This window comes from Anneissia japonica, unplaced genomic scaffold, assembly GCF_011630105.1.
Source record: "Anneissia japonica isolate Jap-2015-1 unplaced genomic scaffold, ASM1163010v1 scaffold287725_len345208_cov150, whole genome shotgun sequence".
Lineage (NCBI taxonomy): Eukaryota > Metazoa > Echinodermata > Crinoidea > Comatulida > Comatulidae > Anneissia > Anneissia japonica.
In genome coordinates, this window is record NW_022737486.1 from 325,931 (window position 1) to 341,462 (window position 15,532).

Sequence of the window (15,532 nt, forward strand, 5' to 3'; positions counted from 1 at the left end):
TACCTATATATATATATATATATATATATATATATATATATATATATGGGTGGGTGGGTGTGTGTGTAATTTGTGTATATATGTACATTTGTATATGGATGTACTGTATACGGTAATTCTTGGATATGAAGCGTCTCACATACGCACAGAGCCAAGGTGTTTTTTTTTTTTTGTTTTTTTTGGACTTGCACGGTTTTCATTAAATTTATATCATTAAATCCATGCTGTATTCTAAATTTGTTTTTCAAGCTGTAACATCTCTATGCATCTCATATTCATACGGTCTAAATGAAAAGGGAGGCAAATTATAAGTCCTCCCGTGGGTCTATAGCCTCTCTACCCGAGCTATATTTAAAACTATATATCTTTTAATCATTTTTAGATTTGTTTTCCTAATATTTGTACATTTAAACCATAGGAAAATATTATATAAATTGGAATTTTTACTATTATACATTTCTGAGTATGCAATGTGTGTAGTAGTCTTTACATTAATTTTAAAAGTATTTTATTGTGTATAAATAAGCAATATACTACTATGTTTTAAATTATTCATGATTTTAATTATATGCAACTTTTTACATAATATGTAAAATATATAATGAATATATAATATTACTATATAGGCCTAATTTTATTACAACGTAAATGCATGTGAAAGAAGAAACATTAAAGATAAGAGAACAAAAAGTAAATCACTTCTTTTTAGTTCTAATCAAAAACGTATTGGTACAGTCGCTCTTGAGATCAAAGTTGGAGACTCTGACATTCAACCTGTTGATGGCTTTCAGTACCTTGGTGCATAATTTGATCCCACTATAACTTTATCTATTCACGTTGAAAAGTTGTGTAAACATATAGGCATAAAATTTCATTATTACACAGAAATCGCAATCTTGACAGGTCACCCATTTTAAAAAAGAAAGCAAATAAATAATAAATATGATGACGTGTGACGTTATAATCTTTATGTTCACTCTTTACAATATAATTTTAAACATTTTAAAGAAGAAAGCAAGTAAATAATAAACATGATGATGTGTGATTTATGAGTACGATGTTTACAAATAAAATTAGTATAAAATGGACAGCAGAAAGTGTCCTGATAACCTTTAAGGAACTATTTGTTAAAATCAATTAAATAGCGCACCGTACATGCTTGATATGCACCGGAAAGAATCTGCAGTATATTATAGCCTACCATTGGTTTTGCGCATCCGGGGCTAGTCCGAATGAAGACTACTCAATGTCCTGTACAACGAAATATGCTGACAATTGTGTAAATCTCTGCCGAGTATGTTATATGTTATAACTGCATACGGTAATTAACAACACAAACTTCTAGATATATGTATTGTGCTGTCGAAAGTTTCACTGAATAAACATGTAGGCATATTTATTTAACAAATATACTATGTAGAAGGAATTGGTGAGTTAGCATTGAACATTATTACCTTAATAATATTCCGGTTGTCATGGAAACTTATCAGATAAAATCAGGTCGCTGTAAGCCATAATATTGCGTTAAGAAAGGAACATGAACTTGAAATTTTAAAATTCATAAATAGTCGAATAGTTTCATCTGGATTGCTTATTACTGTTGCAGAATTGTTTTAAAGCTCACAGTAATTTAACAATTTAACGAGCTGAGCGTTTGGCTAATTGGTATGGTTCCTGCTGCCTCTTGTTATTTTTAAAAACAAAAACGCTCAGCTCCTAGAATAAACCTCTGAGGAGAATTAGGCGAGTTAAGGACCATGTTTGTATCCGTTGAATGTTTATTTAAGGCATTAATTTAAGGCACTGCCTTCTTGGTTTCGGTAGTGTACCATAGGTGGTGGAATGAATAAAAGTTTATTACATCCATTGGTTTATTAACGATTAAAACAGTTCTGCAACAGTAAAAATTATAATGTTTAATACAAATATATTACACTTAATCAATGTCTCTCGTATCCAATGACTTTAAATTAACAAACTATTTGTCAAGTTAAAAACTTCATTAATTTTTATTTATTTGTTTTAGACGCAAGGGCCAAGGATATACAAATTCCAAAAGTGGCTCTACATAAACTAAGTTAGGGCGTTAAGAGTCGATTTTTTTGTGAGTAAACATTTTGTTCCCATTTTTTATTTTCAAACAGTACAAATATTTTTATCAACGCTGCTCACATATTAGACTAAAATAACAGTAATTCTACTAACTAACATTTGTAAGGTATCTGCCTGTATGACAAATCGTAACATAATTGATATATGTCAATTATAGCCTACTATTGTTTATACACATTTCAGTAATCTATTAATATAAATGTAAGTCTTAACTCAGACAGCGTCGGCCGACGCAGCCCGACCCGATTTATCGTCGGGGACAGTCTTAAGCCGTCGTGAAAAATATTAAACACGTTAAATATTCTACTACGCGACTGTTCCCGACGCACACCATCGCGTCTGCGTTCAACTCACACAGACCCGACGTGATAACAAATCGCGTCGGGCTGCGTCGGCCGACGCTGTCTGAGTTGGGCTTTATATAGCGCGAAATTCAAGAAATTTGCCTCTCTGCGCTTTACATGAACAAAAACAAACATAACATGTAATGATTGTGTACTTTTCTATACAAATTAGAAATGTTTGGAAAATGCATCAACTAGTAATTCTAACAGGATTAACTAATAATTTTAATATTAATAAACTTTATACCATTACCAGTGAGATACAAATTTGACTAAATCACTAACGGTTTGTCCGTAAAAGGCCTATCCATGCACAATTATACGCAAACTCATATATTTTAAAAATTCTACTACTTTTTAAATGTTTTTGATTCTTCTGTTATTGTTTAAGGGGTTTATTTACAATATATGTTTTATTTAGGTCTATGCTACAATGAAGTAATAAAACTTAAAACTTAGTTTTATATTTAATTAAACAACCAATAAATTAACCAAATAACATAGCCTAAATACGATAGTCTTGAGTCTATTGTTCTATAGCAAGCTTTCAAAAAAATACAGTAAATATAATTTCCAATCATTAAACGCTAGTGATCGCGTTTTCAGCAAAATATTCCGTTGATTTCAATCAATTATTTGGTTCTGTGCTTTTGTTCTCACTTGGCATCAATTTCACTGTAATCCTCGTTAAACTGAAACTCTTGACTTCCGGGAGCGCGAATACTATTTTCATAAAATATATCGACACAGTCTGGTGAACTGGTCACTTTCTGATGGCGGTCTAAGTCGTTCTGGCTTAATGGTTGAGAATTGAATGGTGCAGAAGGCTGGCCACCAACTGTAACATGTGTAATTCCTTTTCGCTTTCCAGTTCGTTTGCTTTTGTCAACGTCTGGTAGATAAACAATATAATAGAATATCAAAATGAATAACTCTCTAATTTAAGAAGTAGGAGTAGGATTACTTGGGTGAATAACTCCAAGGATAACCCACCAAATTTCCGGGGAAAATTTAGTAAAGTCAATTTTATAATATTTATATTAATTGTGGACTATCAATAAAGCACATCGCATCACATTTTCAGTTATTAGAGTAACAAAATTGTAAAAAGATTCTTGCATTTTTTAAATCCTGTTCCCAAAACCCCTTTTTACCCTACCTGAATTCTGGTATGCCACATCCACTGCGCTATCGTCGTACACCACCTTACCTGCTGCGGTATTATGGTACAGGTATTCAGTGATATCTTGGTACACAACCTCGTCAGTTGTGGTTTTGTGGTATTGGACAACAGCATACTCGCTTACACCTTCAGCTACATATTCCTTATATCCAACTTTGTCATGTCTGTATAAAAGTAAAGTACAAACGCGTTAAGCTTGACCAACAAAAGTTTAGTCTAATGTTAATAATTTTTAGTACAGTACTGTAATTTTTATGGTCCTCTTTGACCGTTTTCTATGTCAATAATTTTTGTATGTTCAAACTTCATCTATTTATATGAACTTTTTATTATTCAATCCTGTAAATAGTAACTTTGGTCACTTTGGATTTTCATGAAATGAAAAAAAAAATAAACATAATATTGCTAATTTACTATGAATAATAATAATGATAATAATAATAATAATAATAATTATTATTATTATTATTATTAAGATAATATAAATAATTTTAATGATGGCAATACATTGATAATAATACTGATAATAATATATTATTTATAGTAATAATATTACATATAATAAAGATGATGATGATAATCAGAACGATGATGATAATGACAATGTTGATGATGATGATGATGATGATGATGATGATGATGACGATGACGATAAAAAAGATAATGACAGTGATATTGATAATGGTAATTTTAATCATTATCATATCACTCATAATCGTAACCATTAATTATCATTATATTGAGCGTTATAATGTAATATTCAAATGTATTAGCATTTACCCTAATTTTCTTCTCTGTCTGCGTCGCATAAGTACTAAACTTAACAAAATGGTTGCTATTGTGACCACGACACTTGACGCTATAACAGCAACAATCCACAAGTTAGGACCCGCTTTCATTTCTGGTTTGGTTGTTGTTAAATTTGGTAATTTACCTGAAATAAGGTGGTTTACATGAAAGATACAAAAGAGAAGTTCATGTAAAAGTGAGTAAAATCTCAGAGATGTACCAATACCCTTAAAGCACACAATAATGATAGGCATGTGCAGTTTTATCTGGTCTATTAGGCCTACATGGCAATCATAATTGAAACTAAACTTTTTCATTCAATATTAGAGACAAGCTCTAGTAACACGTAAACAACAGAAGCAAGCAAGTTGCCTGTGGTTTACTTGATTACAGTTCTTACTTGATTACCTCCTCCACCAGCCTTCACCAGTTTCGTTTAGGCTATCAAACAATGTTTACCTATTATTCAATATAGATGTGTATAAGAGACAGCAATAAAGCACATCGCATCACATTTTCAGTTATTAGAGTAACAAAATTGTAAAAAGATTCTTGCATTTTTTAAATCCTGTTCCCAAAACCCCTTTTTACCCTACCTGAATTCTGGTATGCCACATCCACTGCGCTATCGTCGTACACCACCTTACCTGCTGCGGTATTATGGTACAGGTATTCAGTGATATCTTGGTACACAACCTCGTCAGTTGTGGTTTTGTGGTATTGGACAACAGCATACTCGCTTACACCTTCAGCTACATATTCCTTATATCCAACTTTGTCATGTCTGTATAAAAGTAAAGTACAAACGCGTTAAGCTTGACCAACAAAAGTTTAGTCTAATGTTAATAATTTTTAGTACAGTACTGTAATTTTTATGGTCCTCTTTGACCGTTTTCTATGTCAATAATTTTTGTATGTTCAAACTTCATCTATTTATATGAACTTTTTATTATTCAATCCTGTAAACATCATCGGCTCTATTAGGCCTATGTTATGAAATTAATTTTTATAATGCCGCTATGGTTTTTATCAATGGCAGCGCCAACAGGGTGTCCAGGAGGAACAGAGCCCAACTCCCATTCGAGAAGGAATCTAATTATTTTGTCGGTGAACACTAATTTGAACAAGCATTTTCGGGAATCAGGAGGTGCCTACTATATTAATATTTGCTTCTCAACTACTGAATGTGGACTCCCTCTTTTCGAGATCTTGGACCTTATATGGAAACGTTGTATCATTTACTTTCCAATGTCGCCTTAACCATTGGAGAAAACTGGATTTTTTCATAAAAGTACATATCTGGTACAAAATATCTGATTTTCTTGTAATGGCATAAGCGGATTATGTTGTAAAAATATTAATCTACCAATTCGTGAAGAAATGAAAAAAAATCTACAGTCTTGTCGGAAAACGCCGATATATAACAGCTCCTCACGCCGATTTAGATAGGGAATTTCAAGAAATTTGAGGTTTTTGGCTGTTCCGAGCACGTTCTAACTCTCTGGAATCGTGGAGGGAATATAATAAGCTTGAAGCTGATATAAAACTTAGTATGATTGGTTGGGTAGTTTTATCGGAAAATAAGTAAATATAAAAACCATCCAATCCACGATTGGCTCTTATGGGGTCAAAACATCTCGTAAGCGTGATAGTCCGATTCATTGGTATGACGTCACATTTCTGTTTGCTTGACTTATGTTCGCAGTGCTTTCAATTCAATTCAATTCAATTCAATTAACATTTATTCAATTAATTATTCAAAATACATAAATTGATAAATAAAAGGACAACACTAAAATTATTTAATTAGGATAAAAAATAGAAGCAAAGATTGTCTCTATTTTACCCCAAGACAAAAAGAAAAAAAATTAATAATAATAAATGTATATCTAGTATATATACATATATATATATATATACATATACATACATTTACATATACAAACATACATATACACACAAACATACTTCTTTCTTCGTGTAATTTGGCCTAATTCAGTTATCAGTTGGATTGTTTATGTTTTTATTACCTTTATTAAAAAACAAATGTCCTAGAACAAGTTACTTGCAGCATTTAGCCTATTATTTCTGCAAAAAAGAAATGCAATTTATAGTCTGGACCGTTTGAAAATTTCCGTAGGGGTGTAGCGTAGGACTAAGACAATCCCGCCAACTAGGGGAAGAAAGATCTTAACATTTGTTCACTTTACATTGTACTATGTGTATTGTTAAATATGTGTTCAACTACAAGTTTTAACAAAAAAATAGTTACTGTGCAAATTGATTTTTTTTAGTATTTTAACCCCATAATGAAAATTAAAGAAACCAAATGTTTTTAATTAGTCGATCCTAATAATTACCTGTACAGCAGGGTTGATGTGACCTAAGTTCGCTGCTTTCGTGATAGCTAATCCAGCAAATAATAAAAAGTAGCAAAAAAGATTTCATATGCTCCGGGAACCGTAAGCCTAAAGTCGATGAATCTCTGGGGAAAACCATTGATGATTTGTATATTTTTCGATTTTATATCGGGCAAAAATCTGTAATAATGTATATAATTTATTTGTAGCGGTTAAATCCTAGAATAATTTAGATACCAATTATGAGAAATAAAGGTCGTCTCAACCTATCCATTCCAAAAACCCGACCCAATCCCACCTGCGACTATAGCTACTTACCCGTGGATTCGCAAACGATAGTGTTAGTTGTGGTATTATCACTATTTATAATGTTTATAGCATTAATTGTATATCCGTCTTCAATCATAATCGTTGTGCAACCCATACTAATATCATTCGGGAGGTTTTTGACATGAACACTGGATGTATTATCTTCTCTGATACTTAGAATATGGAGTACGTTGTTTGTCAACTGCTCACACTCGTCGATGCTGTTTATTACGGTGATGTTTCCGCCTAATTGTTCGCATTCCTGCTGAGCATCAATACATGATCTCGTGCCTTCTTTTTCATCTACTGCTATGAATTCGTAGCAGTTCGGTGATTCATAAACATTATTGCCTGCAAACATTTTTAAAACATGAAAATTATTATATTTTATTTGAATTTATTATTTAAATGTAAAAATAGACGCAAAATAATTATATGTTGTGGTGGGATATATGAAATACGAAAGATAAAAAACTTTTAATTGCAATCCATATAAGGCCAAATAAAAAAAGACCATTAGTTTACCACCCCTGACACGCATGTCTTCTATGGTACTAAAAAAAACTTTCACAAAAAAAAGGTTTTGTTTTAATTTTGTTTAAATTTATTTTAGTAAATAGTAAATATTGTTTTATTATGTCAATCATATGTAGTTTGAATATCAAAGCACCATCAAACAACCCAAAGGCGATATTTGGCTTTAGCAGATTAAAAAATAAAATAAAAAGCCTCCGTTTCTCATCACTTTTCCAGCCTAGATTGGGTTAGAACTAATAATTCCCTTTTTATTGGGCGTAAACTATATTTTTTTAAATCCATAATATTGACTTAAGGAGGCGGAGTCGACGATTATTGTCAGTAATTTTAATTTGCCAAATGGGCTGTTTACTAACCAAGCCTGTCTAAAGGTCGTGGTCGTTTAGGATCTTGGTCTTAAAGTTTAGCAAATCGGACTCGGATACTTTTAGGGTTTGGTGTTGACAAACATAGCAGGCAGACTATTGCTTTACAGTTCTTGTGAAATGTATGTGGTAAAGGTAATATTTGGCTTGCAGATTAAAAAATAAAATAAAAAGCCTCCCTTCCTCATAATTTTTTCCAGGCTAGTGGTAAATTATTTTTCATTCAATCATTGTTTTTACAAAATGTATAATGCTTACTTGCGTCATAAGTGACTCCATGCGGATCTTTGTATTTCCAACCATCGTTGCTTGTTGGGTATATCAAGTAACACCATGGCGCATTTTTTGGACAATCAAATTCACTGAAAAATAATTAATTATATTTTAGAAAGCTATAAAAGCAATAGAGCCTTTCTTGTTGTGAGGAAAATTGTTTGATACGGATCAGAAGGGTACATGAACCCATAACATTACAGCCAATAATAGTCCTACCTCATGAAATGTTCACGCCATATTTTCTCCATGATTGCACGTGCACATTTCATGTTATAGCACTTTCTTTGTCTAGCTTTGCTCAAAATCGTATGTGATGTCAATTTTTTTTCATTGAAATTTTTTTATGTTCTATGGGAGCATAAAACAATTAACAAGGAATGTATGGATTGTGAGTCTAAACAAACGCAAAAAGCAACATTGCTTTCATCATCAAATGAATGAAAGAAAAAAGATTAATAAAATAACTTACGAAGGACACTGTGCGCCAACTATTGCCATCTTCCAAGCGACGACAATGATAAATTTTCCCCATTGTTGCATACTGCGTTAGTAAGAGGAATATTGATATTAGAGCAGGAGGGTTTTTAACGCACTATGCCGGTGTCTCTAGTGGTGGGTTAGGACTGTCGTAGATCTAGACAGTTTTAATGTCGGTTGAACTCTAATGACGTTGCATGAGTGTGATGTTTAACATGAAATTAGCCTTAAACTGATAGTAAATTTCCTGAAATATTCCAAGAAACTATTTGTTAAATCAATTAAATAGTACATTAACATACTTCATATAAAACGGAAAGGCTCTACAGTATAATAACCATGGTTCTGAGCATGGCATCCGGGGCCAGTCTTAATGAAAACACTCTATATTCTTTACAAAGAAACATACTACAATTGTGAAATCTTTACCGAGTATGCTATACAGTTATAATTGTATACGGTAATTTACAACATAAAATTCTAAATATGTATGGTTTTGCCGACAGTTTTGTTGAATAAAATCATGTATCAAATTATGGCAAATGTCCAGTGTTTGTTTTAGCAACTACGATTTTATACTACGCCATCGAGACATACGTGTGACATCCTTAACTACATCAATTTGATATATTTATATATTGTATACATGTGTATAATTATGTACATATATTGTTAACGATGTTCAGGCCCGTATTTAGGGGGGTTAGGGGGTCCGAACCCCCCCCCCCCCCGCGGGAGATGGAGTTCCGTGAAAATTAGGATATTGACTTAAGGAGGCGGAGTCGACGATTATTGTCAGTAATTTTAATTTGCCAAATGGGCTGTTTACTAACCAAGCCTGTCTAAAGGTCGTGGTCGTTTAGGATCTTGGTCTTAAAGTTTAGCAAATCGGACTCGGATACTTTTAGGGTTTGGTGTTGACAAACATAGCAGGCAGACTATTGCTTTACAGTTCTTGTGAAATGTATGTGGTAAAGGTAATATTTGGCTTGCAGATTAAAAAATAAAATAAAAAGCCTCCCTTCCTCATCATTTTTTCCAGGCTAGTGGTAAATTATTTTTCATTCAATCATTGTTTTTACAAAATGTATAATGCTTACTTGCGTCATAAGTGACTCCATGCGGATCTTTGTATTTCCAACCATCGTTGCTTGTTGGGTATATCAAGTAACACCATGGCGCATTTTTTGGACAATCAAATTCACTGAAAAATAATTAATTATATTTTAGAAAGCTATAAAAGCAATAGAGCCTTTCTTGTTGTGAGGAAAATTGTTTGATACGGATCAGAAGGGTACATGAACCCATAACATTACAACCAATAATAGTCCTACCTCATGAAATGTTCACGCCATATTTTCTCCATGACTGCACGTGCACATTTCATGTTATAGCACTTTCTTTGTCTAGCTTTGCTCAAAATCGTATGTGATGTCAATTTTTTTTTTCATTGAAATTTTTTTATGTTCTATGGGAGCATAAAACAATTAACAAGGAATGTATGGATTGTGAGTCTAAACAAACGCAAAAAGCAACATTGCTTTCATCATCAAATGAATGAATGAAAAAAAATTAATAAAATAACTTACGAAGGACACTGTGCGCCAACTATTGCCATCTTCCAAGCGACGACAATGATAAATTTTCCCCATTGTTGCATACTGCGTTAGTAAGAGGAATATTGATAGTAGAGCAGGAGGGTTTTTAACGCACTATGCCGGTGTCTCTAGTGGTGGATTAGGACTGTCGTAGATCTAGACAGTTTTAATGTCGGTTGAACTCTAATGACGTTGCATGAGTGTGATGTTTAACATGAAATTAGCCTTGAACTAATAGTAAATTTCCTAAAATATTCCAAGAAACTATTTGTTAAATCAATTAAATAGTACGGTACATTAACATACTTCATATAAAACGGAAAGGCTGCACAGCATAATAACCTACCATGGATTTGAGCATGGCATCCGGGGCCAGTCTGAATGAAAACTACTCTATGTCCTGTACAAGGAAACATACTACAATTGTGAAACCTTTACCGAGTATGCTATACAATTATAATTGTATACGGTAATTTACAACATAAAATTCTTACTATGTATGTATGTTGAATAAAATCATGTCTCAAATTATGTAAAGTGTCCGGTGTTTGTTTTAACAACTACGATTTTATACTACACCATCGAGACATACGTCGTGTGTCATCCTCAACTACATCAATTTGATATATTTATATATTGTATACATGTGTTAATGATGTTACAGATAAGTGGTTTTACATCCCAGGTCTCCCTTTCCCCAGAGTAGAAAATTACATTCAAGAAGGTCTAGATTCCACCCACCCACTTCCACACATGTCTCAGTATACCCTCCTCGTCTGGACAATCATAGGGCACTATTCATATACTCAGATACTTTTACATTTAACTCGAAAGCTAATTGGGTTTTCAATGTTTCTATTAGGCCTACTTTAGATATTTTAATGTAAATTACGAAGTCATGCTCATTGCTGGATCAAAATCGTCGGCGGTTCGAAGTTGGCCCGTGGGGCCGGGGATTGAATACCGTGGCTCTTCATAAGTTACTTTGAGGCTTAAGGAGTGGGGTTGTTACCGTTACCTTCTTCATTTTAAAAAATATATAAATATTTGTGTGAACACTGCTCACATATTATCCTTATTTATTATAAAAGTAACTCTACTAAGCAACATTGTAACGTAAATAATTGTAACGTAATAATTCATTTATGCATTCATTCATTCACTTTTATTTCAGACATTGTCCATATGAAATACAAAATAAATACCAGTACAAGTACATGACGTACAGAGTACACAAGCTAGCTTAAACAAAATAGATGAATAAATAATCAGAATCTGCCAATATGTTAACGATAGCATATTATTTTTTTTAATAAATTCCAGTAATCAATTAAACTATGTAATGTTACTTCTTTGTATATACTGTACACCATTAAAAATTAGAAATGTTTGAAAAAATTTATCAACTAGTAATTTCAACTAACACGCTTATCTAATACCTTTAATATTAACAGCAAATTTATACCATTACCATTAAAAAATACAAGTTTGACTAAATTACTGTTTGTTGACTTCGGTGAAATGCATACGATAAAACCTCGAATTGAAGCCCTTGGCCTCTTTTTTTTTTCTTTGCGAACTTTGAATGGGCTTCTTTTCGAATCGGGCGTCTTTCCGAGATGGGCTTCTTTTTGAGATGGGCTTCTTTTGCAAAGTAAAGATAGGTGTTTTTTTCAAAATGAATGTTTATAATTTACAATTATAAAGCAATAAATAGGGCCACTTTTGCAAACAACAGAGAGACTTCAATTCGCGATGGGCTTTTTTCGAGATGAAGTCCATCGGGCTTCTATTTGAGGTTTTACGGTATTCCTTCGATTTTAGATTTTAGATTCCTTATTATCAACTCTATTTGGTTGTATTTTTGGACTTAATAATTTACAAGGGACCAAATGGTTTTACATCCCAAGTCTTCCTCTAATTGATTTAGCGCAGTGGGAACGGCTTGGTTAAAGGTTTACCAACCTCCACTTGTTCCATTTATGTTCTCGCAAGGCACTTTATCTGCATTGCTTCTCTCCGCCCAGGAGTATAAATGGGTACCGTACCTGATAGGGTCAAATGCCAGAATGCGCTGATGTAGCTGCTGCAACGTTATAGAATACTCCCCCAGGGAGCTTGAGTTTGTGTTCCATAGGCGTTTAATCCAGTGAGGGGGGGGGGGGGGGGGGGTGGTAATAGGCCTAATGTTAAGCGCTTAGAGGCCTTGTTGGCGTTCAGCGCTATGTTATTATTGATGCCAAAAAAAGAAAGATAAAATCTATACACACTATATAACTTATTTTTTCACTCTACCACTTATATAATCATTGTTTATGTGAGTTTTATTTAATCTACAAAATGTCTTGTTTATCCAGTAATGAACAAATGGAAATTTGTGATAAAATGTTCATACATTTTCATAAATTCTTGCAAGAAACTAAAAATTAATAAGAATTTTTTCTTACAACGTAAAACGTGGTGTTATATATAGTAAACAACCGATAAATTAACCAAATTTAGACTACATAGGGGCCTAATCTAAACGATAGCCCCAATTGAGTCCATAATGTTCTACAGCAAGCTATATTACAGAAAATATTTCAAATCATTAAACGCTGGTGATCGCATTTTCAGCAGCCACCAGACATTATTCTGAGTAAAGCATTCCACTAGTTTCAACCAATTATCTGCAGATAATCATTTGGCTCTGTGCTTTGGTTCTCATTTGACATACACGCATCAATTTCACTGTAATCCCCGCTAAACTTAAACTCACTTTGTTTCACTCTTCCTCGAATCCCAGGAACGCGAATAGTGTTCTTATAAGGTATATCGACATAGTCCAGTGAACTGTTCACTTTCTGGCTGCGGCTTGGGTTAATGTGACTAAATAGTTTGGGAACTGCATGATTGAGAGTCTGACCACGAACCATGGCATTTGCAATTCCTTTTTGGTTTCCAGTTCCTTTGCTTTTATCAATGTCTGGTAAGGAAAGATAAAACATATAATAGAAAATCAAAATTAACAAGTAACTCTCTAGTCTGTGGAGTAGAATAAGGACATTCTGGAGCTAATGTTACATCATTCATCCTAACTAGAGAGTATTCTTACTTATTGATTTTTGATACACAACCTCGTCAGCTGTGGTTTTCTGGTTTTGGACAACAGCGTTATGTATCGCATACTCGTGTACATCTTCAGCTACTTGATATACAACTTTATCTACGGGTTTTTCATATCTGTATAAAAACAAAGTACCAACGCGTTAAGCTTGACCAATAAAAGGTCCAGGGTGGTGTCCAGTGTTGTTCATAATACAGTATCATAGGTATTAGATGTTGCGAAATTACTAAATTACCTCTATTACTATTTCAGTTTATGAGGATGTATTGAATTTATTATTTCAGTAAATCCTACAATATTTACTATAATGATATAACAATTCCATTTAGAAAGCACGGCCCCCGCTATGAGCCTACACCTAATAATGAAACATAAATTAATGTTACAAAAATATATTACAACAAGGTGTGGTGAAAAATAAGTGATTTTGTTATTATTAGATAGTGGAATACTTTATTAAATATACTACTAATCATGTGTGGCGCCAGGGCCCCTTTGGGGAGAGCTCCCCCACCTCCCCCGTCGGGTAGAAAAACCACAATTCGTCTGGGAGAAAAACATATATACATTTATTTTTACATATTAGTATACCCCAAAACCGATTATTAAATAAGCATTCTAAATTGTCATATTTGTCGGTGGCTTCGCCCACTGGAACACTGGTCACTCTATGCGCTCTACACCAAATTAAAAAAACAAAAATAATTTTTAATTTTACAAAATATATTTTACAAGCTTTGATGAAAAATAAGTGGCTTTTTTACTAGATATAGGCTACTGGTATACCTACTGGTGTACCAGTTCATATCGCATGACGTTAAATCATTATTCACCAACATTCCAACTATGAAAGCCATACATATATTACGCGAGAAAGATTAGAACATGACACGTCATTAGAAAGTAGAACGTCACTTCCGATAACACATATAATCAAACTTTTAACATTTGTGTTAAACACGACATATTTCTCCTACAAAGAAGAATTTTACCTACAAACCAAAGGCACAGCAATGGGATCACCAGTATCTCCCATAATTATATGGAAACTTCGAATACATGGCGTTAACCACAACACCACATCCCCCAGAGTTTTGGTATAGATACGTGGATGACACATTTACGAAATTACATCGAGACCGAATTGAAGGATTTACGGACCACATTAACAGCATCGATCCAGACACTCAATTTACTATGGAACAGGAACAAGACATGAAACTTCCCTTTTTGAACACATACACACATGTTAACACAGACACATCTGCAAAAGTCACGATCTACAGAAAACCTACGCACACTGACGAATATCTAAATTTTCAATCGAACCTTCATCTAGAACACAAGAGGTCAGTGCTACGTTCTTTATTATACCGAGCAGAAAACGTTATAAGCGAAAAAGAGGACAAAATTAGTAAAATTAACCACATACACAAAGTACTAGCGGCAAACAAATTCTAAGTGGATGTAGAAAATCCCACAAAAAGTAAAATTAACGGATAAAGACGAAATTAATGAAAATGAAAAGAAAATTCTTATTGCTCTCCCATACATCAAGGGAACATCGGAAGTCCTAAATAAAATTTACAAAAGAAACGGAGTAACAGCTTACTATAAACCTTTCAATACACTGCGGACACAATTGGTCAAACCCAAGGACCCAACCCCAGTTAAAAAACAGTGCGGGGTCGTGTACGAAATTGAATGGGATACGTGCGGAAAAACGTACATCGGAGAAACCGGAAGATTATTAGATATACATTTAAATCAACGTGTGGAAATACTTTCAGCGGTAGCAGAACATTGTACAATCACTGAACATAACAATAATTGGAATAAAATCAAAGTACTAACTATGAAACTAATTCATTCAAAAGGAAAATAAAAGAAGCTATAGAAATTAAAATGAGAACGCCACAATTAAAGCCCCATTCCTATGGGGTGCCCTACGCAGCAAAAGTCCATGTTAAAATAAAAATGTAATTGCAAAATTCAATGTCTAATTTATCAAAACGTAGGCGTAAATTTCTCAAAATGTAGATCTAGTTTCCCAAAATGAAGTTCTAATTTTTCAAA

General features: G+C 33.3%; 1 protein-coding gene across 2 annotated transcripts; it reads right to left on the reverse strand.

The window, feature by feature from the left end:
• Positions 1-2,535: 2,535 nt before the first annotated feature.
• On the reverse strand, positions 2,536-10,481 carry LOC117117364. 2 transcript variants are annotated; one of them, XM_033261643.1, is made up of 6 exons: positions 10,342-10,481; positions 9,853-9,956; positions 7,107-7,448; positions 4,420-4,573; positions 3,616-3,803; positions 2,536-3,348 (listed from the first exon to the last, which is right to left on the reverse strand). In XM_033261643.1, exons 1-6 carry the CDS (start codon positions 10,410-10,412, stop codon positions 3,113-3,115), a joined length of 1,095 nt encoding a protein of 364 aa, XP_033117534.1. In that variant the 5' UTR covers positions 10,413-10,481; the 3' UTR covers positions 2,536-3,112. The 2 variants fall into 2 exon arrangements, with proteins under 2 accessions (XP_033117534.1, XP_033117535.1); XM_033261644.1 differs by lacking the exons at positions 9,853-9,956; positions 10,342-10,481 and adding exons at positions 8,258-8,361; positions 8,745-8,785.
• Between the last annotated feature and the right edge of the window lie 5,051 nt (positions 10,482-15,532).